At 43.9% G+C, this 24,888-nt stretch overlaps 1 protein-coding gene across 1 annotated transcript; it reads left to right on the top strand.

Moving 5' to 3' along the window:
- The first annotated feature begins 10,960 nt into the window (after nucleotides 1-10,960).
- On the top strand, nucleotides 10,961-16,532 carry LOC123449729 (CSC1-like protein At3g21620). Its single transcript, XM_045127085.1, has 12 exons — nucleotides 10,961-11,144; nucleotides 11,267-11,612; nucleotides 11,872-12,018; nucleotides 12,487-12,622; nucleotides 13,062-13,163; nucleotides 13,376-13,492; nucleotides 13,628-13,708; nucleotides 13,888-14,228; nucleotides 14,379-14,624; nucleotides 15,351-15,675; nucleotides 15,827-16,060; nucleotides 16,162-16,532. The coding sequence occupies exons 2-12, from the start codon at nucleotides 11,293-11,295 to the stop codon at nucleotides 16,411-16,413; spliced, it is 2,301 nt and encodes a 766-aa protein (XP_044983020.1). The 5' UTR covers nucleotides 10,961-11,144; nucleotides 11,267-11,292; the 3' UTR covers nucleotides 16,414-16,532.
- The last annotated feature ends 8,356 nt before the right edge of the window (nucleotides 16,533-24,888 follow it).

Below are 24,888 nucleotides of genomic sequence, written 5' to 3' on the forward strand. Positions count from 1 at the left end.
CATCCGGGACTCCGAACAACATTCGGTAACCAACCATATAACTCAAATACGCATAAAACAACGTCGAACCTTAAGTGTGCAGACCCTGCGGGTTCGAGAACTATGTAGACATGACCCGAGAGACTTCTCGGTCAATATACAATAGCGGGACCTGGATGCCCATATTGGATCCTACATATTCTACGAAGATCTTATCGTTTGAACCTCAGTGTCAAGGATTCATATAATCCCGTATGTCATTCCCTTTGGCCTTCGGTATGTTACTTGCCCGAGATTTGATCGTCAGTATCCCTATACCTATTTCAATCTCGTTTACCGGCAAGTCTCTTTACTCGTTCCGTAATACAAGATCCCGCAACTTACACTAAGTCACATTGCTTGCAAGGCTTGTGTGTGATGTTGCATTACCGAGTGGGCCCCGAGATACCTCTCCGTCACACGGAGTGAAAAATCCCAGTCTTGATCCATACTAACTCAACTAACACCTTTGGAGATACCTGTAGAGCATCTTTATAGTCACCCAGTTACGTTGCGACGTTTGATACACACAAAGTATTCCTCCGGTGTCAGTGAGTTATATGATCTCATGGTCATAGGAACAAATACTTGACACGCAGAAAACAGTAGCAACAAAATGACACGATCAACATGCTACGTCTATTAGTTTGGGTCTAGTCCATCACGTGATTCTCCTAATGACGTGATCCAATTATCAAGTAACAACACCTTGTTCATAATCAGAAGACACTGACTATCTTTGATCAACTGGCTAGCCAACTAGAGGCTTGCTAGGGACAGTGTTTTGTCTATGTATCCACACATGTAAATGAGTCTTCATTCAATACAATTATAGCATGGATAATAAACGATTATCTTGATACAGGAATTATAATAATAACTATATTTACTATTGCCTCTAGGGCATAATTCCAACAGTTATGACATCTTCTAATTTGCCAATTCTAGAAGAATCATTAACTATAAGTTCCTTCTCCTTTAAATTTTTCAAAAAGTTTCCCACTTTGGATCCGTACTGAGTAATTTGATTGTGGATCTTTCTATCCAAACCCTCAATAAGTTCAAATGTGGCAATTTTGTTTTCAATAGCGTCAAGCCTTTGCATCACGTGTTCCAAGGTCAAGATAGTTCCAATAACCATGAGCGGGGGTGAGCCTACCAAATTCATGATAGCTCTATAGGAGTCAACAGTATGGCTCCCCAAAAAGTTCCCGCCTACAATGGTATCAAGGATATACCTATTCCAAGGAGAAATTCCAACATAGAAACTGCGAAGGAGGACGGTAGTGGATTGCTTACGAGTAGATCTACTTTGAGCATTGCAAATCATGTACCAAGCGTCCATCAAATTTTCTTCCTCATTTTGCCTGAAATTGAGAACTCCATTTTCAGGGGTGTCGTTTGGAGTGGTGGGTCTAGCCATTGATGGACTATCCCACACACAAACGAGCAGGAAGAGAGAGTGAAACAGGCAAAAGAAAACGACAAAGGAGAAAGGCAAATGAAAACGGCAAATGTGAAGTGGGGGAGAGGAAAACGAGAGGCAACTGGCAACAAAAGTAAATGCAAGAGATGAGTTTGTGAGACCTACTTGGATAGATCTTGATCTCTCCTTCCCGGCAACGGTGCCAGAAATACTTCTGATGTTAGCTGAGCTTCCCTTGCAACGGCGCCAGGAATAGTCGTGTCAACGGCACCGGGAATCCTTCTGATGCGGCTACGCCTTAAGGGACTTCCTAGGCAAGTATGCAAAGGATTTCCCCCATGGCCTAGGAGCCTTGCGTTGGTGTTCCCTCGAAGCAGAAAGGGTGATGTAGCACAGCGGTGGTAAGTATTTCCCTCAGTTTGAGAACCAAGGTATCAATCCAGTGGAGGAGTATCACAAGATCCTGCACAAAGACAAAAGCTTGCTCCCAACGCTATGAAGGGGTTGTCAATCCCTTATAGATTGTTTGCCAAGTGAGAACTGAAAGCAACAAAGTAACAAAGCAAAGTAAAAGTGGAGGTGTAAACGACGGATGTGAATAGACCCGGGGGCCGTAGTGTTTACTAGTGGCTTCTCTCATAAAAGCAAGTAGACGGTGGGTGAACAAATTACTGTCGAGCAATTGATAGAACCACGCAAAGTCGTGACGATATCTATGGCAATGATTATATCTATAGGCATCACATCCAAAACAAGTAGACCGATACTTTCTGCATCTACTACTATTACTCCACACGTCGACCGCTATCCAGCATGCATCTAGTATATTAAGTCCAAAAGAACAGAGTAACGCCTTAACCAAGATGACATGATGTAGACGGAAAATCTCATATCAACGACAAAGCCCATCTTGTTACCCTTGATGGCAACTACTTAATGTGTGCCTTGTTGCCCCTACTGTCACTGGGAAAGGTCACCACATGGTAGAACCCAAAACCAAGCACTTCTCCTATTGCAAGAATCATAGATCTAGTTGGCCAAACAAAACCCAAGACTCGGAGAGACTTACAAGGATATCAAATCATGCATATAAGAAATCAGCAACGACTCAAATATATATCATAGATAATCTGATCACATATCCACAATTCATCGGATCTCGACAAACGCACTGCCAAAGAAGATTACATCGGATAGATCTCCATGAAGATCATGGAGAACTTTGTATTGAAGATCCAAGAGAGAGAAGAAGCCATCTAGCTACTAAATACGGACCCGTAGGTCTGAAGTGAACTACTCATGAGTAATTGGAGGGGCGATGATGATGATGAAGAAGCCCTCCAACTCCAAAGTCCCCTCCGGCAGGGTGCCGGGAAGGGTCTCCAGATGAGATCTCGCGGAAACGGAAGCTTGCGGCGGCGGAAAAGTATTTTCGAGGCTCCCCTAGTTTTTTGCTGAATTTTTGGGAATATATAGGCCAAAGATCTAGGTCAGGGGGCGGCCAGGGAGGCCACAAGCCCTAACACCGCCGCCTCCCCTCCTGGTGGCGGAGTGGGAGCTTGTGGGCTCCCTGGAGCCCACCTGGCTTGGCCCAGAGGCCCCCTGATCTTCTTTCGTTCGGGAAAAAATCATTTTGGGGGTTTTATTCCATTTGGACTCCGTTCCAAAATCAGATTTGAAAAGAGCCAAAAACACACAAAAAACAGGAACTGGCACTTGGTACTGAATTAATAAGTTAGTCCCAAAAAAGATATAAAAGGTACATAAAACATCCAAAGTTGACAAGATAACAGCGTGAAACCATCAAAAAATATAGATACGTTTGAGACGTATGAGGCTGCGTGAGCCTCTAAAATTTATTAGGAATTTTCTAAAATCATATATATTGGGTTGGCCCATATTTGGACAAAATTCCAGCACCCAACACTCTCAGAACGAATAGTAGGTGCTCCTTCATGCAATCACCTATAAAATTGGGTGGCCGCCGATGGCAATTTTGACATTTCATGTACCTCTACGAAAAGGAGGCATCACTGACAAAAATATAGCCCATTCATTCCCCCTTGACGTAGTGCGCCCTCTATGCAACGTTGTCGGCACCCACCCTCTCCCAGTGCCATCACCTTCTCTCATGTGGCCAGTGGATTCGCCCCTCGATGGATCGATTCTTTCGACCGGCAGTCTGCAGGGCCAGGCGGAAGCATCACGTCCCTCGTTGGCACGTCGGAGGTGATTCTCTACTTCTCCCATCGGATCGTCGCCGTCCACTCGATCCCGTGCAAGATTTTCTAGCCGCTTCCTCTCCCACGTTTGTTCCCCTAATGCCTTTGTGATGCCGCCGTAGCCCCATTTCCTCTCGCACTTCCCGTCACCGAGCTCGAGCTGCAGAGACCACTACACCACGACACTTCATCCCCGACAGAGAAGTTGGTCGGGAAAACTGCTTCCACCAACAAACAGTCGGTCAGGAAAGAGTATTGTCGACCATGACGAACCATGTTATCATAATCTAGATATCTCTCAGGAAGAAGCATCTCTTCTTCCTTGTACAGTCTAATAGGTATCTCAAAATGTTTAGAAAGACGGTTAGCATAGATACCTCCATAAACAATGCCTTTAGTACGGTTCGTGTTCAACCGTTGAGCCACTATAGCGCCCAAGCTATAAGTTTTATCATTATAAAGAGCTTCGCGCAAAACCGCAAGATCTGGGGAGCTAAGAGCCCCAGCTTTCCCATGGCCAATCAAACATTTTCCCACAAATAATGAGAGATACCGAAGCACGAGAAAATGTACACTACCAACTCTAGCGCAAGACACTCCTCTCTCCTCTCATACAATAATAGTATCAATGAAAGCCTCCAAGTCCCGTGGACGAGGTTCATGAATATCCCCAACATAAGGTAATTTGCAAACATTGCAAAAATCCTGAAGTGACATGCGCTGGGGGATATCATATAACTTGAACTCAACCATAGGAGGGTTCTTCCTTGGATAGAAATTAAAGCTTTGCACGAAAACATAGTGAGGAGGAGGTATTGTGGACACTTATCTTCAACAAATGCGGTAAGGCCTGCGTTCTCCACCAAGTAATAAAAATCCTCATAAAGACCGGCGGCACGTAAGAACACATCGCTTGGCCACTCGCACGCTCGAACTTCTGCAACTCGGGGGACCAGATACTTGGGTTTCTTCTTCTCATTTTCATCTTCCTTGGGGTCACGGCTTGAAGAGCCTCTTAGGAACCTCCTCATCTTTTCCTTTTTCTTTCTCTGAAAATTTCTGAAATTTTTAGTGACTCAAAAGAAAAGTGAACAAGGCTCAACAAAACTCATAGCAACTACTCATACAAGTGCCTAGAGGCCATATCATGCATCAAAACTACTTGGGACCAACTAAAATTAACATGCAAAGCTCAAGAACAGGGTCACCAAGGCAGCAAAAATATGCAACGAATAGAGCACTAGAGCAAAAACTAATTGGACCAATGGAGGAGTCACATACCAAGGAACAATTCCCCCAAAACAGTTTGGTGAATGGGGTTTTGCACAAGGAGATCGAAAAATGCAGCAAGGAGAGCAAGAACACGGGTTTGAGCTGTGGAATGATTTTTTCTGGAGGTAGAAGAAGGAGATGGGAGCTGGAATAAGTGGAGGGGGGCCACCTGGGGCCCACAAGCCTGCTAGGCGCGGCCAGGGCAGGTGGTCGCGCCTCCTGGGCTTGTGGCCCACTGGTGCATCCCCCTCACTAGCTCTCTGTCTCAGAATTTTTCAAAAATTCCAGAAAAAATCATACTTGAATTTCACGGCATTTGAAGAACTTTTATTTTCGGGACACTTTTCTAAGGGACGCAAAAAGCAGAAAACAGGAAAATAAACCTAAATTTATCATTTTTCTTCTAAACAACAAAAAGTAAAAGTTCGGAACAAAAGGTTGTGACTCCTAGATTCATCCATCTCATGGTCATCAAAAGAAAACCGTCAATAAGGTTGATCAAGTCTCCTTGACAAACTTTTTTCGAATCGCATAAAACCGGAGAATTTTCAAATAATCACTAGGTTACCTCAACGGGGATGTGCATATCCCCAACAAGTAAATCATACTTCATCTTGATAGTAGGTATAGGGCATTCAAAGCTCACAATAAGAATTGATGAAGTTTTATCAATAGCATTCATGCAATGTACTCAATATTGTTTCTTCGGAAAGTGCACCGTGTGCTCATAAGCATTAACATGGAAAGTGACATTGCCTTTATTGCAATCAATAACAGCCCCTGCAGTGTTTAAAAAGGGTCTTCCAAGGATGACCGTCATGGCATCATCCTCGGGAATATCCAGAATAACAAAGTTCGTTAAGATAGTAACGTTAGCAACCACAACAGGCATGTCCTCGCAAATGCCGATAGGAAAAGCAGTTGATTTGTCGGCCATTTGCATGGAGATTTCAGTGGGTGTCAACTTATCCCATTCAAGTCTACGATAAAGAGAGAGAGGCATAACACTAACACCAGCTCCAAGATCGCATAAAGCAGTTCTAACATAATTTCCTTTAATGGAGCAAGGTATAGTGGGCACTCTAGACGGATTACCTAGTTTCTTAGGAGTTCCACCCTTGAAGGTGTAATTAGCAAGCATGGTGGAAATCTCAACCTCAGGTATCTTCCTTTTATTAGTCACAATATCTTTCATGTACTTAGCACAAGGAGACATTTTGAGCATATTTGTCAAACGCATTTGCAGAAAGACAGGTCTAATCATTTCAACAAAGCACTCAAAATCCTCATCATCCTTTTTCTTGGATGGTTTGGGAGGAAAGGGCATGGGTTTTTGAACCCATGGTTCTCTTTATTTACCATGCTTCCTAGCAATAAAGTCGTTCTTATCATATCTCATGTTCTTAGGTTGTGGGTTATCAAGATCAACATCAGGTTCAATCTCCACATCCTTATCATTACTAGGTTGAGCATCATCATGAACACCACTATCGATATTATCACTAGGCTCTTGTTCATCACCAGATTGTGTTTCGGCATCAGAAATAGAGATATCAGTTGGATTCTCACGTGTAGCAGCAGCAGGTTTGCTAGCATGCAAGTTCCTATCATCTTTCTTTTTCTTCCTATTACCAGGATGACTAGGTGCATCAGTGCTAACTCCTTGAGAATCTTGTTCAATTCTCTTAGGATGGCCCTCAGGATACAAAGGTTCCTGAGTCATTCTACCACCTCTAGTGACGACTCTAACAGAATTTTCATTCAACTCATTGAGCAAGTCATTTTGAACCTTAAGTACTTGTTCTACTTGAGTAGTGACCATAGAGGCATGTTTACTCAAAAGCTTAAAATCATTGACATTTCTATCCACACAAGCACTTATATGATCAATCATACGAGCATTTTTTCTCAATTTTCTGCTAACATAATCATTGAAACTTTGTTGTTTGGCAACAAAGTTATCAAATTCATCTAAGCATAAGCTAGCAGGTTTATCAAAAGTAATATCACTCTCATTGAATCTACGAAGAAAATTTACCTCTACTACCTGTGTCGGGTTATCAAGTCCATGTATCTATTTGATAGGTGGTAGATTCTTAACATCTTCATATTTAATACCTTTCTCTTGCATAGATTTCTTGGCTTCTTACATATCTTCAGGACCGAGGAATACAATACCTCTTTTCTTCAGAGTTGGCTTCGGAGGTGGTTCGGGAATAGTCCAAGCATTATCATTGCTCAAGATATTATTCAATAGAATTTCAGCTTGTTCCACAGTTCGTTCCCTGAAAACACAACCAGCATAACTATCTAGGTGGTCCCTAGAAGCATCGGTTAGTCCATTATAAAATATATCAAGTATTTCATTTTTCTCAAGAGGGTGATCAGGCAAAGCATTCAGTAACTGGACAAGCCTCCCCCAAGCTTGTGGGAGACTCTCTTCTTCAACTTGCATAAAGTTATATATATCCTGCAAGGCAGCTTGTTTCTTATGGGCAGGAAAATATTTCTCAGAGAAGTAGTAGATCATATCCTGGTGACTACGCACACAACCAGGAGCAAGAGAAGTAAACCAAGTCTTAGCATCACCCTTTAGCGAGAAAGGAAACAACTTAAGGATATAGTAATGGCGAATCTTTTTCTCACTCGTGAATAGGGTGGCTATATCATTCAGCTTAGTAAGATGTGCTACAACCGTTTCAGACTCATAACCATGAAAAGGATCAGATTCAACCAAAGTGATCAACTCAGGATCAACAGAGAATTCATAATCCTTATCAGTCACAAAGATGGGTGAAGTAGCAAACTTAGGGTCGTATTTCATTCTAGCATTCAGAGATTTTTCTTTCCACTTGCGCAATAAATTCTCAAGATCATAGCTATCCTTACAAGCAAGAAAGTCCTCAGCTACCTCTCCCTCCATAACATAACCCTCAGGTATATCAGGCAATTCATATCTAGGAGAGCTAGTTCCAACACGTGAAACAGTAGGTTCTACTTCAATAATTTCAGCAGTTTCAGAAGTATCATCACATTCAGCAGCAACTCTAGCAATTTGTGCATCAAGGAATGCACCCAGTGACAAAGCAGTATCAAGGAAAGCATCATCATAAGCATCATGGATGACAGAAGTAGCATCATCAAGCACAGGTGACACATCAGAATTTCTAGTAGGTGGTGGTGTCGCAAACTTACTCATAACTGAAGGTGAATCAAGTGCAGAGCTAGATGGCAGTTCCTTACCTGTCCTCGTAGTTGAGGGCAAGACTTCAGTTTTTGGATCTCTCGGATTCCTCATAGTGATCAACAGACGTAAATCCCAAGTGACTCAGAGAATAAGCCTAGGCCTCCCCGGCAATGGCGCCAAAAAAGAGTCTTGATAACCCACATGTATAGGGGATCGCAATAGTTTTCGAGGGTAGAGTATTCAACCCAAATTTGTTAATTCGACACAAGGGGAAGCCAAAGAATATTCTCGAGTATTAGCAGTTGAGTTGTCAATTCAACCACACGTGAAAGACTTAGTATCTGCAGCAAAGTTTCAGTAGCAAAGTAGCGTGATAGTAACAGTAGCTGCGGTAACAGTAACAGTAGTGACATCAGTAGCGGTAAAGTAAGTAGCAAGGACCAGTAGGAAAAGCTCGTGGGCATTGGATCGGTGATGAATAGTTATGCCGGATGACATTCATCATGTAACAGTTATAACATGGGGAGATATGTAACTAGCTCCAGTTCGTCAATGTAATGTAGGCATGTATTCCGTATATACTCATACGTGCTTATGGAAAAGAACTTGCATGACATCTACTGTCCATCCCTCCCGTGGCAGCGAGGTCCTAATGGAAACTAAGGGATATTAAGGTCTCCTTTTAATAGAGAACCGCAACAAAGCATTAGCACTTAGTGAATACATGAACTCCTCATACTATGGTCATCTCCGGAAGTGGTTCCGGCTATTGTCACTCCAGGGTTGCCGGGTCATAACACATAGTAGGTGACTACAACTTGCAAGATAGGATCAAGAACACGCATATATTGATGAAAACATAATAGGTTCAGATCTGAAATCATGGCACTCGGGCCCTAATGACAAGCATTAAGCATAGCAAAGTAGTGGCAACATCAATCTCAGAACATAGTGGATACTACGGATCAAACCCTATCAAAACTAACTCGATTACATGATAGATCTCATCCAACCCATCACCGTCCAGCAAGCCTATGATGAGATTACTCACGAACGATGAAGAGCATCATGGAATTGGCGATGAAGGATGGTTGATGATGACGACGGCGTCGATCTCCCCTCTCCGGAGCCCTGACGGACTCCAGATCTAACCTCCAGAGGAAGAACGGGTGGTGGCGGCGGCTCCGTGTCGTAAAACGCGATGAACTCTTCTCTCTTAATTTTTTCTGGGCGAGAGAGACTATATAGAGCTAGAGTTGGAGGCGGCGGAGCCACGAGGGCCTCACAAGCCTGCCAGGCGCGGCCAGCGGGCACGCCTCCTGGGCTTGTGGGCTCCTGGCTCCGTCCCTCGAGGTAATACTTGCGCCAGTATTTTTTATATATTCCACAAAAAATCCTCGTAAATTTCCAAGTCATTCCGAGAACTTTTATTTCTGCGCAAAAAACAACACCATGGCAACTCTGCTGAAAACAGCGTTAGTCCGGGTTAGTTCCATTCAAATAATGCAAATTAGAGTCCAAAACAAGGGCAAAAGAGTTTGGAAAAGTAGGTACGATGGAGACGTATCAGGCACGTGGCTTCACAGCGGGCGCCGGCGCGAGGCCACCCCTCGCCGAGGTCATCCGTGGCGGCATGAAAGGCCGCGCGCGACGCCGGTGCTTGGAGGAGCGCCGATGGAGGCGAAGCCAAAGCTCCCCGCGCTAGGGTTTGCGGTGGTGGCCGCGGAGGGGTCGCGGGTGTAGGAAGGGGTGAGGGGGTGCCGGCGAGGGCGTCCATCGGGTCAGTTCGCCGGCGGCGCCGCGTGGCGAGCGAAGGTGGCGCGGCGGAGAGAGTGCGGCTCGAGCGCTCGAGTGTGCGGCGCGCGGATGCGGTGGCACAAAATACGCAACGCACGATGGCGATTCGGACCGCGCGTTGTACTCTATATGCCGCAGCGCTTATTGCGCTTCCGCCGGAGCCTAATTATCGATTGCACGCGCGTTAAAAAGAACAAATTTGCGGCGCGATGCTTATTTAGCGCGGCTGTTGGAGATGTTCTAAGCGCGTGAACCTAGGTAAAAACAATTAAATGAAGGAAATGCACGAATGCATGCACAACTTTTGTTGCAAAAACATTAAATAATGAGTTTTAGCTACAATAAGCTACTCCCTCCTTTCCGGTTTATAGGGCTCATCTCAAAAAAATTAGATTTTCATTATATTAGGCTCATTTTGAGTCTAATTGAATTAAAGTGCTTTGAGTCCCACGCCATATTTAATTCATAGAGTTTAGAGAAAAGAGATAAGTGGCTATGCTTGCATCGTTTTTTATATCCATCATGCAAGTCCAATGAGAAGGAGGATGCTACATTTATTGCCTTGAAAATTGAATATGTGAGAAATGTTTCATTGGCTAGTTAAAACTAGTGTCATCCATTCACAATTCACCTTGGTTGATGAGATTTCAGATTTGAGCCCTATAAACCGGAAAGGAGGGAGTAAGCAACTATGCATTGGGGACTTTAGTTGCTAAACTATTTAATGTGCCTAACACCTCATCTTAGCACTAATGCATTGGGAGTGGCCTAAGTAACTAAATACTAATTGTAGTTAGGAAGAATTAGTGAGTATAATGTATGGTGGGGTCCACCCCTCTCATTTTCTAAGAGGAGAACAAAAGCAGCGGACGTGTACCACCTTTGGAATGACATGGTGGGGCCACCCCTGCACCTGATCCCTCCCTCCACGTGCTAGTGCCGAGGAAGGTGACCGTTGCGCATTTGAATCCATTATTACAGAGGGGCCGGCAGAATCGAATAGAATGACAATTTCGGCTCCACGGTGTAGTTGAACTAGGAGTAGTACACAAATAAGCAGCAGACGCTTCAAGTCTAGACCCACCACGTCCGCCACCACCACCAGGAGTCCAGGATAGAGATAGTACCGTTGCCAAGCTTCCTCCGGCGAGAAGAGAAGAGAGAGAGATCGGCAGGACTGGCCCTCGATCTGGATTGCTCGCATCTCCCTTCCCAGTTGCCGGTAATCTGAAAACAGAGTTTCTTCCTTCCTTCCTTCCTTCCTCCGTCCTTGTGTTCTTCACCCTTGAGTTGTCGCATTTCATGGATGTTCTTCGCTGGCATCCTTGCATCGTATGGTTCCAGTTGTTCTCATTTGAGGAGGGACAGCCATGGCTACCATCTACGACATTGCCGTCGGGGCCGCTTTCAACATAGTCACGGCCGTCGCCTTCTTGCTGCTGTTCGCGTTCCTACGGCTACAGCCCGTCAACGACAGAGTCTACTTCCCCAAATGGTACCTCAAGGGCACGCGGGCCAGCCCAGCTTCCGCGGGCGCCACCGTGGCTGCGGCCAAGTATATCAACCTGGACATGAGGTCCTACCTGAAATTCTTGAGCTGGATGCCGGCTGCTCTCAAGATGCCCGACGATGAGTTGATCCAACATGCGGGCCTTGATTCCGTCATCTACCTACGGATATACCGCACAGGGTACGTTCATAGGCAGCAGCTCTCCTTTCTTTTCTTTCTTTCACAAAATGCCATGTTCAATCAGGCCATCGGTTCATGCACATAAGCACATTTATGTTGTCATTGTATTATTTTTTTAGCTACAACTGTTGAGAGCTGAATGTGGGACATCAGATGGGCACATGTATATATTTTTTTATTCATCAATTTTCCCATGGAATCCTTCTTGCCCAATCTTCCAATACTTGTATGTTGATAAAGTTTTAACCAATCATTGCAGGCTCAAGATATTTGTTCCAATTACGATTCTTGCTTTTGCCGTTCTGGTGCCTCTGAACTGGACCAATGATACACTAGAAAGTTTGAAGGTAGTCCACAGTGACATTGACAAACTTTCAATATCCAACATACCTTATGGATCCAAGAGGTGAGCAATAGGACATATATATGTATGTATGTATGTATGTATTTTACCTATATATATATATATATATATATATATATATATATACAAACTCTATTCATCACTCGGGGTGCAGAATAAATTATTCCTCTGTTTCTACGTTGATTATTGAAATGTATTGATGATTTGTTTCATATAAGTTTGTAGATATTCAATATCGGTGCTGCCTTGGCACAAGTGAAATCTCCATACGAAGGGATTATTAGCTTTCTTGACATGTTTAGCTAAATCTTTCTGTACATTTCGACGACAACTTTCCTTAAGATCTAGATTTTACTAATCTGCATACTGCTTGCGCTAGTAGGTACATGAACTTCATATAGGTGTAGGATAGTATTGTTTATTTGGGTAATAGATCAACGCACCATTCTTTGTGTCATTTTACTGAAGTGTATGTTCATGATTATGCTTACACTTCCCCTTTTTGTGCAGGTTTGTAGCTCACTTGGTTATGGCCTATGTATTTACTTTTTGGACCTGCTATGTACTTATGAAGGAGTATCAAATAGTTGCAAGGATGAGATTGCGCTTTCTTGCTTTGGAGAAACGCCGACCGGATCAGTTCACTGTATGATCATACTCATTGACTATTCTCTTCCTATTTAGGAGATCGGGATGTTTAGTGTCTTGTGTGTATGGTTGGATAATTCAAAAGGCGCTGGCACACTCGAAAAATTGTGGGGATATAATTGCAAAAAACTTGAAATTTTTGCTATTGTGTAAATCGATAAATATTAAAACTTCGTATTGATTCAAATGCTGCATAGGATCTTTCTGCATTCTTTGTAGAAAGCACCTTTGTGACTGCAACTTATGGTCATTATCTTAAACATCAGGTGATCGCTAAAATTTTGGAAAAATAATGCTGACATCATCACAGTTAAGATCCATTTTTTTCTGAAAAATAATGTTGCGTATAGAAAAGATCTCGGTAGAATGATCTTGTAACATTAATGACCCTTCTATTATTCTTTTTATTCTAAGTCATCAATATATTTTTATGTTAGGTTCTTGTGCGGAATATACCATCAGACCCAGACGAATCAGTTAGTGAGCTCGTGGAACATTTCTTCCTTGTCAATCATCCTGGTCATTATCTTAAACATCAGGTAATCACTAAAATTTTGGAACATCTCCCATTCTAAGAATCAGATATTTGAGTTTGCAATTTATTGTTTCGCTTGCCTACCCTAATTTATTGATTTTCCTTGCACTAATTATTTTATTAAGTCTTATATTTGCAATTCTTACTTTCTTGCTGAATCGCTCTTTACGTGATTTACACAGGGGAATAATCGTTGTATGTCTTCTTGTTCTATAGGTAGTTTACAATACAAATAAACTTGCTGGTCTGCTCGAAAAGAAGAAGCAAATGCAGAATTGGCTTGATTACTACCAACTCAAGTTTGGGCGAAAATCAGAAAGGCCAACAACTAAGGTTGGTTTGTAGACATAATTGGCCATCCATTGCTTTCTTATATTGAGTTATCGTTTTATAATCATTTAAACTAGGACACTTTATTCGGATCTGTTTTGTTGAATTTTTTTTCTTTTATTTGGACTTATGTTGCAGACTGGCTTTCTTGGATGTTTTGGTTCTGATGTGGATGCTATTGACTACTACAAATCGGAGATTGAGAAGATACAAAAGGAAGTAAGTTACAAAATATGCATCCAAACCTTTGTATTATTCATCCATGCAGGGCAGGGGGTCGTTCTGACCAGATTTTTAATCTTCCTTTGGTCCTTTTAAGTGTTAGATTATCTATCGTGCATCAACTTTTGCTTGCATCCAACTGTCGGAATTCATCTCTAATAAGTGACAATACACAGGAAGCTGAAGAGCATAAAAAGGTCATGAAGGACCCCAAGTCAATTATGCCAGCAGCCTTTGTTTCATTTCGTTCACGGTGGAGTGCAGCTATTTGCGCTCAGACACAACAAACCAGTAACCCAACTGTCTGGCTGACTGAATGGGCTCCAGAACCTCGTGATGTGTACTGGAATAATCTATCGATTCCATTTGTTTCCCTCACAGTTAGGAGGTTGATAATTGGCGTGGCCTTCTTCTTCCTCAACTTCTTTTACGTCATTCCAATAGCATTGGTACAGACTCTTGCAAATGTTGAAGGCATAGAGAAGGCACTACCATTTCTAGAACCTTTCATTGAAACGTAAGTCTACTTTCACAATGCTCTTATTCCGCAGTTCGTGGCGTTTCCATAGCCTTTCTGTCATCACTGCAGAATTAGTGTGGAAGTTCATATTTTTAAGATGCCATATCGATGTCCTCTCCTGATTTCTGCTTGTCAGCTATTTTTCAGACCTTCAATTAAATCATTCATCCAAGGGTTTCTTCCTGGACTTGCTTTGAAGATCTTCCTCATAATGCTTCCAACTATACTGATGTTTATGTCTCAGTTTGAAGGATTGGTATCACAGTCCTCACTAGAGCGAAGAACGGCATCCAAGTATTTTATATTCTTGTTCTTCAATGTATTCCTGGGGAGCATCGTTACAGGATCTGCTTTGGAGCAGCTTAATACCTACCTTCATCAGTCAGCTAATGAGTATGTACCCGTGTAGACACATTTTCCAATTATGCGTATAGGTTTGTGGCAACATGTAGCTCAAATCTGGTTAGTCAATTGCATTTCATCTTGTTTTTCCTAAGCTTGACGTTGCATTTTCTAATGATGGCATTCTTACCTCGCCTTAATTATGGGAAGAGTCCTTAACGGACTTAGCAGTGTTCCTGATAACTTTGCGGGTTGTGCCTCATTTTTTTATGAGGTTCATGATATATCATTCTTGAAAGGGAAATGTCTGTCACATTATATTGGTTAGCACGATGGAATGGTGGTCACCCATTTGGGGACAACAAATTAAGGTTTTGCATTTGGTTACAGTTTGTTAACCCTGGCCTACTTGACTCATGGAGAACTCATGGTTTGAAACAAACATCAATTATGCTTGCGTAGATATTATAGATTTAATTACAATGACGCTGCTAGTTTCTCTAAATTAGACCAACCATGGAATTTGCAAATAAATTAAATCAGTTGTGATAGTAATTGCTCAGCTGTAAAACTAAATGATATTAAAATTTGATTAAAATGACATTAGCATCTCTAAATTAGAACAACACATATAGTCATTTGAAATTTGCAAATAAAATTAGGTCAGTTGATGTTTTTTCTGTCTGTGTCCGAATTTGCGCGCATATCTTCAGTACTACTGTTTTTACCATGCATCTTCATACTATCTCCAGTGAGTCTAAATTGCCTCTTTCGCAGCATACCAAGGATCATCGGTGTGGCCATACCAATGAAGGCAACATTTTTCATAACATATGTAATGGTTGATGGTTGGACTGGTGTAGCTCTTGAAGTTCTGAGATTGAGGGCATTTATAATATTCCACTTGAAAAACTTTTTCTTGGTCAAGACAGAGAAGGACAGAGAAGACGCAATGGATCCTGGTAGTATCTGTTTGTACTGGTCCGAGCCTCGAATACAGCTATATTTCTTGCTTGGTCTTGTGTATGCTGTGGTGACACCGCTCTTGCTTCCGTTCATATTGGTATTCTTTGCGCTGGCTTACGTTGTCTACCGCCACCAGGTAAAGAGCTCTTCACTAATACTTGAGAAACTATTTGTTTGTTCTCCCTAAAATAAATGACGGTTGAGAACTACCGATGCAACCATGTTTGCACAACAATTTCCTTGAAAGCCATTGCATCCGTTTTACAATGTTTAGTTTCCTTGTTCAGATCATAAACGTTTACAATCAACGATACGAGAGTGGTGCGCAGTTCTGGCCCAATGTGCATCTGCGCATCATCACAGCCTTAATTGTGTCACAGCTGCTTCTCCTTGGGCTATTAAGTACAAAAGGTTTGGAGGAGGCAACGCCGGCTCTTCTTGTTCTTCCCGTATTAACCATTTGGTTCCACAAGTACTGCAAGCACCGGTATGAACCCGCGTTTGTGAGAAACCCGCTACAGGTAAATAATGCTTGCCAAGCATTAGGAAGGAAGCTAGTTTCTTCACTATCATATGGATTCTATGTCCTTTTTGAAGTCTGAATATGTTGCGGTTTGTGCAGGAGGTGATGAGGAAGGATACGCTGGAACGCACGAGGGAGCGGAACTTCGACCTGAAGGCGTACCTGAGGGACGCGTACCTTCACCCAGTGTTCAAGAGCAATGGGGTAGACAAGTTCTATGTCGCCGACGATCCCGGCGCGGAGGAGGTGATCGTGCGGACAAAGCGGCAGCCCCGGAGGATCACGCCGGTGCAGAGCGAGCACGACGGCTCTGATAGCCTCTCCGTGCTGGAATCCGTTCACGAAAGATAGCTAAGCTATATGTTGTCTATACACCGTATAGCATGTACAGAGAGTTGCACATTGCAGCGAGGATTAAGTGTATTTGTCTTGCAATTATATACGTGAAATGGAGAAGTTTTCACGAGGCATGGATTAGTTCTCTAAAGTAACAGTAAACCATACATTCTTTTTTTAGAAATGGAAGAAGACCCCCGGCCGTCTTCTCTGCATCTTCCAGATGCATGCGGTCACTTTATTGATTATTCTCGAGGACCTTATAAAGTATTACAACAATATGTCTGAATCCGCCATCTTGGCAACATCTGCCGCTACTCCTATCTATTTAATGAATGGGTGCTAACTGGACCAAATACCCAGACCGCTCACCTAAGCCTAACATCAAAAGCCGGAAGCCCCAGCCGAGCCACATACCGGGTCTAGGGCATAAACCGGTCTGACGCACTCGCATGTGTCGTCGTCGCCATCTTCCAAAGTTCCGTCTTGAGAGCAGATACTGAGGCCACTACCTTGTCTGGCCACTCTGTCATCGACGTCACCATGGCGCCAGACAGCTACCTCCTCCTGCACGAGTCCATCTCCGCACATCGGGTACCGAGTCTCCACTGCGCCATGCCGTCGAGAGTCGCCACCATCAATGGGTAAGATGAAGCACCACTCCACCAAAGAAGCCGCCCACTGGTCCCTCAATCCCGTGTACGCCTCCAAAGAGGAAACGACGCCAACGCGACGCCGTCATCTGATCTACTGATGTAGGGTTTCCCCGGGAGGTAACGGATAGAGGTCTGGAGCTTCTCCATGGCGATGCCTTCAAGAAGGTAATGACACAAAAGAGTGCCGTCATAGCCAGTCTTGGCATCAAGCGGAGAACGAGGTTTTCACCCGAATCCGCTCGAAGAACCTCCATCCATCTTTTGTGCACGGAACGCCGCCTTCTCTGTCGGAGACTAGACCAAAAGAATCCAGTCGCCGCCAGATCCATGCAGCCAACACTGGGAGATGGGTATCCCTGGACCGAATCTAGCACGAATCAGAGCAGATCGGGTCGGAGACGATGATACCCTTGGAGCTCCGGCAGGCCAGCGAAGAGCCACCGGCACCACCGCGTCCAGATCGACGGCCACGCCGCTCCGCCGCCACCCCCCGTGCTGTCCGGTAGTCACCAGATCCGATGGAACCAGTCGAACCAACGGGCGCGTCTCCACCCAGCCATGGGGTCACCACCCCGGCCACCGCCGCCCCCTTTGCATCCGTCTGATTCCCACCGACACCACCACAGGCGTCGCCGCCGGGACGCTGCGCCGCCTGGCGCCGAAGTGGGGGCCGCGCCGCCGCGAATCTGGGCGCCCGCACCACCCTTTGATCCGGGGGAGAGGGGAGAGGCCCTCCGCCACCGCGTCACACACACGGCCTTAGCCCGGCGCCGACCACCTGTGGCGGCGGAGGGGAAGACGGGCACGAGGCGAGATGCTGGCGGCGGACGTTGGCTCAACCCGTGTCGCCCACGAGGCGGGCGACTCGAGAGTCCTTTCTGTACATTAGGAATATATTTATATATTAGTATTGCATTGCTTTTAGAAGATGAACACATCGTAATGCACACTGTGTTTGAATCAAGTTGAATAACAAACTTATCACTTACTTTGGGCCGCTGGTTAGCTTGCTGCCAAACAAATAAGATCTCTGAGCAGATGCCTCATTGCGGAGACAACATCAGAAATCCACTTTAAACGGAGCTCCTACAAGTAAATTGCTTCAGGCCTATATATATTCGTTCAGTTTTGCTAAAGCACGTCTAAATGTGTCATAAGTATTGCACATCTAAATCCTATGTCATTAATTTTACGTGAAGATTCATGTGAGTATCTTCTTTTTTCTTTTTTCTTTTATCCTTTTTCCTTTTTATGCTTGATTGAATCACTTAGATGTGCAATAACTAGAGTACATCTAGATGTGCCATGTTAATTGACAGAATTAGGTCACGCTAGGGTTCCCTGATCTCATTGATCTTGCCTAATGTGGGAGATTCAAATCCAAAAAAGTTTTTTTACCTTTTTCAAAAAATGTTATAAGTTTCAAATAGTGGCTGTTTTTCAAAAACATTCATAACTTCAAAAACTGTTCGGTATTTTCAAAAAATGTTCAGGTTTTTAAGAAAATGTTCCTATTTTAAGAAAAATGTTCTCGCTATCAAAAAATGTTCCAAATTTCGAAAAATTGTCACTTTTAAAATATTGTTCATAAATTCAAAAAATGTTCTGGATTTTCAAAAATGTCATAACTTCAAAACAATGTTTGGGATTTTTTTTAAAAATAGGGATTTTAAAAAAAGTTCTATTTTTAACGAAGATGTTATTGTTTCGGTTTTCATTTTGTTTCTTCACTTATATTTTTCTTTTGTTCCTTTTCCTATTTTTTGTATGACATTTTCTAAGTTTTGTTTTGAATTTGAAAAAATGTTCTCGTGTTTAAACTTTTGATTATTATTTATATTTAAAAGTTTGTGCTTCAAAAAATAATCAGGACTCAAGGATTGATGAACAAATTTGTCAAAAAATGTCCCAGTTTTACGAAAAATGTTTCTGCCCTTGTAAAAATATGTTAACAAATTGAAAGCCTTTTCAAATTATGTTCATCAATTCTAAAAATGTTCAGGAATTTTTAAAAATGTTCTTCATTTCCTAAAAAAATGTTTTCCTTTTCAAATATTATACGTAAGTTCAAAAAATGTTCCTGTTTCGAAAACGGTACATAAGTTAAAAAAATGTTCCTGCTTCAAAAATTGTTCACAAATTTTAAAAAATGTTTGTGTTTCAAAACTTTTCTAGTATTCAAAAAATGAACGATTTTTCAAAAAATGTTCCCGTTTGAAATAAGAACATTTTTTTGAAAAGAGGAACATTTCCCAAAAGAATGATAGATTTTTTTTCAAAAAATAGTCTCTCAAAAAATTATATTTTCTTTTCAAAAACTGCAATTTTTTTAGCTTCTGAACATGTCTCAAAATTTTGATTTTTTTCCTAAATTTCGAAGAACAAGAAAGAGAAGAAAAAGTAAATAGAAAGAAAATAAAAACGGAAAAAGATTGGAGAAAAAGAATCAGAAAAAACATTTTGGGGGCCGACCATTGGGGGGTATAGCCCCTGGTCCCCCCCTCCCCCTGTATCCGCCGGTGTCGCCATTGCCGGTTAAAGTTGTTGCCAGCCATGCCTGTTCATTGTTGAAACAAAAGTGCTTGCCAACCCCTCTCCGATGTGTAGCTGGTTGCAGCACCACCGGATGTCAGCATCTTGGAATGGTAGTTGCAGCAAGCCGTCGTGTCCCAGGTCGCAAGCAATACCATGGCTGCTTTTTCAGGCTAGGGAACAGGTGGCTACCGACTACCGAGCTTGTCCTTGGGCGAGCGATGCTCCCGGATGCAACCACTATTTGTTGCCGTTGTTGCCGTTGGGCAAGCCGGTTAAAGTTGTTGCCGTTGCATTCCATCCGTCTCAAAACAAATATTTTAACTTCAATACGACTTCAAGAAAGTATGTGGTATGTCTTCGCTGCTCTGCTCTGATGATACGGCAGATGATGACGACTCGCGAGAGAGAGAGAGAGGTACAACGAGGGAGAGAAAAAGAACAAATGGATGAGAAGGGACGAGAACAGACAAGGGAGGAAGAGAGTCGTGCGTGGAGGCCGCGGAGACACACGACACGATCCAAAACAAATCACACGGCTTGCGTGGGACTTGCACAGCTTTCGGCACGAGACGTTTTGCTTCTTCAGTTGTATCCCTGCACTGCGAGTGCACGTGCCCGACACGAACAAAACACGATGTCCCTTGCAGCTGCAAGTTAATTAGCAGCCGCGGTTAAGTAATCAGGGGCCACAGACTCGTCTCGTGGTGATCCAGCCAGCTTTGCATGGCACATGCGCTCGCGTGGCTAACTGCGTGTACGCACTGTCAGTCAGTCGCTAACCTTATACTAGGCCACTTCTAAGCTTCTACTACTACCACCGTGCATTTATCCGTTAAACAAACTTATACTCCGTGCAATCACGCGGCTTACAAGGAGTACGATCCTGTCAAGCTGCGCTGATGGCTGTCTTGTCTGGCAGTTGGCCTAGTTTTGTCCGGCCAAATCTGCCGCTGCCACCGCTCGTTCATCCGGATGATTTTTATTCGATCTGTTCGTTCGGCTCCGGACAAGCTGCGTTTTTATATTATCCACACATATATAGTTAAGTGCAACTAGAGCGTACGTCCTGCACACTGTTCGGTGCTGCCACTGGGGGACACTGGGGGCACGTACGTACAAATGTCACAGCAAGGTGTGGTCGACGAGCTACAGTGCTTTCTCCGTTTGCTGGCCTCTTTCCACGTAGCATCTCTAGTAGTATCCTCAAACCCCCAAACCTTTAAATCAGTTTAAGGGTTGAGTATAGGCATTTTTTTAGCATTTTTAAGGGATGAAAAACTGGAACCCTTAAACCCAACCTTATAACGGTTTCTTCTCCATGGTCGGCTTCTTCCTCTTCGGGGCGGGTGCGGGGTGACGGACGCGGCGGCGGAGCCTATGAGGACATGCGCCCGCCTCCTCTTCACGCCGACGTGCGTGGAGGCCACCATACCGGCCACCATGCCGGCGCTTGGGGCGGGGCGCGGGGGCGGGAGGCGGCTGCGCGGGGCCCTCGAGGCGCGGTCGGGCGTGGGATTCGGCGGCGGGGCGGGGGCGCTCGGGGCAGGGGCCGGCGGCAGCGCAAGGAAGGAGGAGGGCTCGAGCGGTTGAGGGATTATTCCCTCCCGCGACGCGTCGTTGACCAGAATGAAGAGCCCAGTATTTTTGCCTCTCAGCCTGTGTTTGTGCAGGTTGGAATGAAAAATGAGGGTTGGGCCTTCATATTTTTTTGAGGGTTTAGAGGTTTGAGGGTTCTGTTCCGCGTCAACTTTCGGCCTCAACCCTTAAAAAAGCAGCTAATTTGAAAATTTGACCAGTTTAAAGGTTCTACTAGAGATGCTCTTAGGAGGGTGTTTCAGCTCTAGATTCTACATGCTCCAATGGGAAGGTTCCCGGTCTCTGGCTCGTCGATGGCCACTTATTACCGAGAGAGAAAAATCCACCTACTAATTATACATGTTAAAGTGCTAGTTAAAGGAGGGTTAGGCGAACTCCAATGCACAACTTCCAAACGGAAGTGCATTTGGTCTGAATTTTATCCGTTTAGATATGACAATGTAACAACGTTCGACCGATTTTCTAGATGCGTCGACAGTGCGTCCAACGCGCGGCCACATCTCGACCATGTCATGTTCGTCTGCATGCAAAATAAACAAATAAAGACATAGCTCAATGCCAACGGTCATAGTTCATGCCGGCAAAGACAGCGGCTCGCAAACATATGCCGGCCTATGAAATGATCAATCCCCAAGTTTCATGACGGCAACAAAGGCAAAAGTCGGCAACCTATCCAACCTTCAAAATGAACAAGTTTTTCACTCTGGCAACAAAAATCAGCGGATGGCACACCCGCCATGTTGGGGAACGTGGCATGGGAAACAAAAATTTTCCTACGCGCACGTAGACCTATCATGGTGATGTCCATCTACGAGAGGGGATATTCGATCTATGTACCCTTGTAGATCGCACAGCAGAAGCGTTAGTGAACGCGGTTGATGTAGTGGAACGTCCTCACGTCCCTCGATCCGCCCCGCGAACCGTCCCGCGATCCGTCCCACGATCTAGTGCCGAACGGACGGCACCTCCGCGTTCAGCACACGTACAGCTCGACGATGATCTCGGCCTTCTTGATCCAGCAAGAGAGACGGAGAGGTAGATAAGTTCTCCGGCAGCGTGACGGCGCTCCGGAGGTTGGTGGTGATCTGATCTCGGCAGGGCTCCGCCCGAGCTCCGCGGAAACGCGATCTAGAGGTAAAACCGTGGAGATATGTGGTCGGGCTGTTGTGGCAAAGTTATGTCAAATCAGCCCTAAAACCTCCGTATATATAGGGGGAAGAGGGGGAGCCTTGCCTTGGGGTCCAAGGACCCCAAAGGGGGTCGGCCGAGCCAAGGGGGGGAGTCCCCCCTTCCAAACCGAATCCAACTAGGTTTGGAAGGAGGAGTCCTTCCCCTTTTTCCCACCTCCTCTTTTTTTTCTCTATGATTTTCTTCCTATGGCGCATAGGGCCTTCTTGGGCTGTCCCACCAGCCCACTAAGGGCTGGTGCGCCACCCCCAAGGCCTATGGGCTTCCCCGGGGTGGGTTGCCCCCCCCCCTCCCCCGGTGAACACCCGGAACCCATTCGTCATTCCCGGTACATTCCCGGTAACTCTGAAAACCTTTCGGTAATCAAATGAGGTCATCCTATATATCATTCTTCGTTTCTGAACCATTCCGGAAACCCTCGTGACGTCCGTGATCTCATCCGGGACTCCGAACAACATTTGGTAACCAACCATATAACTCAAATACGCATAAAACAACGTCGAACCTTAAGTGTGCAGACCCTGCGGGTTCGAGAACTATGTAGACATGACCCGAGAGACTTCTTGGTCAATATACAATAGCGGGACCTGGATGCCCATATTGGATCCTACATATTCTATGAAGATCTTATTGTTTGAACCTCAGTGTCAAGGATTCATATAATCCCGTATGTCATTCCCTTTGTCCTTCGGTATGTTATTTGCCCGAGATTCGATCGTCAGTATCCCTATACCTATTTCAATCTCGTTTACCGGCAAGTCTCTTTACACGTTCCGTAATACAAGATCCCGCAACTTACACTAAGTCACATTGCTTGCAAGGCTTGTGTGTGATGTTGCATTACCGAGTGGGCCCCGAGATACCTCTCCGTCACACGGAGTGACAAATCCCAGTCTTGATCCATACTAACTCAACTAACACCTTCGGAGATACCTGTGGAGCATCTTTATAGTCACCCAGTTACGTTGCGACGTTTGATACACACAAAGCATTCCTCCGGTGTCAGTGAGTTATATGATCTCATGGTCATAGGAACAAATACTTGACACGCAGAAAACAGTAGCAACAAAATGACACGATCAACATGCTACGTCTTATTAGTTTGGGTCTAGTTCATCACATGATTCTCCTAATGATGTGATCCTCTTATCAAGTGACAACACTTGCCTATGGTCAGGAAACCTTGACCATCTTTGATCAACGAGCTAGTCAACTAGAGGCTTACTAGGGACAGTGTTTTGTCTATGTATCCACACATGCAGTGTGTTTCCAATCAATACAATTATAGCATGGATAATAAACGATTATCATGAACAAAGAAATATAATAATAACTAATTTGTTATTGCCTCTAGGGCATATTTCCAACAGTCTACTTGCACTAGAGTCAATAATCTAGTTCACATCACCATGTGATTCCAACGAATCCAACACCCATATAGTCATGGGGTCTGATCACGTCTTGCTCGTGGGAGTGGTTTTAGTCAACGGTTCTGAAACTTTCAGATCTGTGTGTTCTTTACAAATCTTTATGTCATCTTATAGATGCTGCTACTATGTGCTATTCGGAAATACTCCAAATATCTACTCTACTATACGAATCCGTTTCACTACTCATAGTTATTCGGATTAGTGTCAAAGCTTGCATCGACGTAACCCTTTACGACGAACTCTTTAACCACCTCCATAATCGAGAAAAATTCCTTAGTCCATCAGTTACTAAGTATAAATTTTGACCGCTGCTAGTGATTCAATCATGGATCACTTTCTGTACCTCTCAACAGACCTTGAGTCAAGGCACACATCAGGTGCGGTACCCAACATGGTTTACTTTAGATTCTACGGCCAAGGCATAGAAGACGACCTTCGTCTATTCTCTTTATTCTGTCAGGGTCGGGTTTTGAGTCTTACTCAAATTCACACCTCACAACGCAACCAAGAACTCCTTCTTTGCTAATCTATTTTGAACTCCTTCAAAAACTTGTCAAGGCATGCATCTTGTTGAAACTTCCATTAAGCGCTTTCGATCTATCTCCATAGATCTTTGATGCTCAACGTTCAAGTAGCGCAATCCAGGTATTCCTTTGAAAAACTCCTTTCAAACAACCTTTTATGCTTCACAGAAATTCTACATTACTTCTGATCAACAATATGTCAACCACATATACTTATCAGAAATTCTATAGTGCTCCCACTCACTTCTTTGGAAATACAAGTTTCTCATAAACCTTGTATAAACCCAAAATCTTTGATCATCTCATCAAAGTGTATATTCCAACTCCGAGATGCTTGCACCAGTCCATTGAAGGATCGCTGGAGCTTGCATACTTGTTAGTATCTTTAGGATCGACAAAACCTTCTGGTTGTATCACATACAATGTTTGCTCAAGGAAACCGTCGAGGAAACAATGTTTTGACATCCTATGTGCAATATTTCATAAATAATGCAGCAACTACTAACATAATTCTAACAGACTTTTAGCATCACTACGAGTGAGAAAGTCTCATCATAGTCA

Source organism: Hordeum vulgare, chromosome 1H, assembly GCF_904849725.1.
Source record: "Hordeum vulgare subsp. vulgare chromosome 1H, MorexV3_pseudomolecules_assembly, whole genome shotgun sequence".
NCBI classification, from domain to species: domain Eukaryota; kingdom Viridiplantae; phylum Streptophyta; class Magnoliopsida; order Poales; family Poaceae; genus Hordeum; species Hordeum vulgare.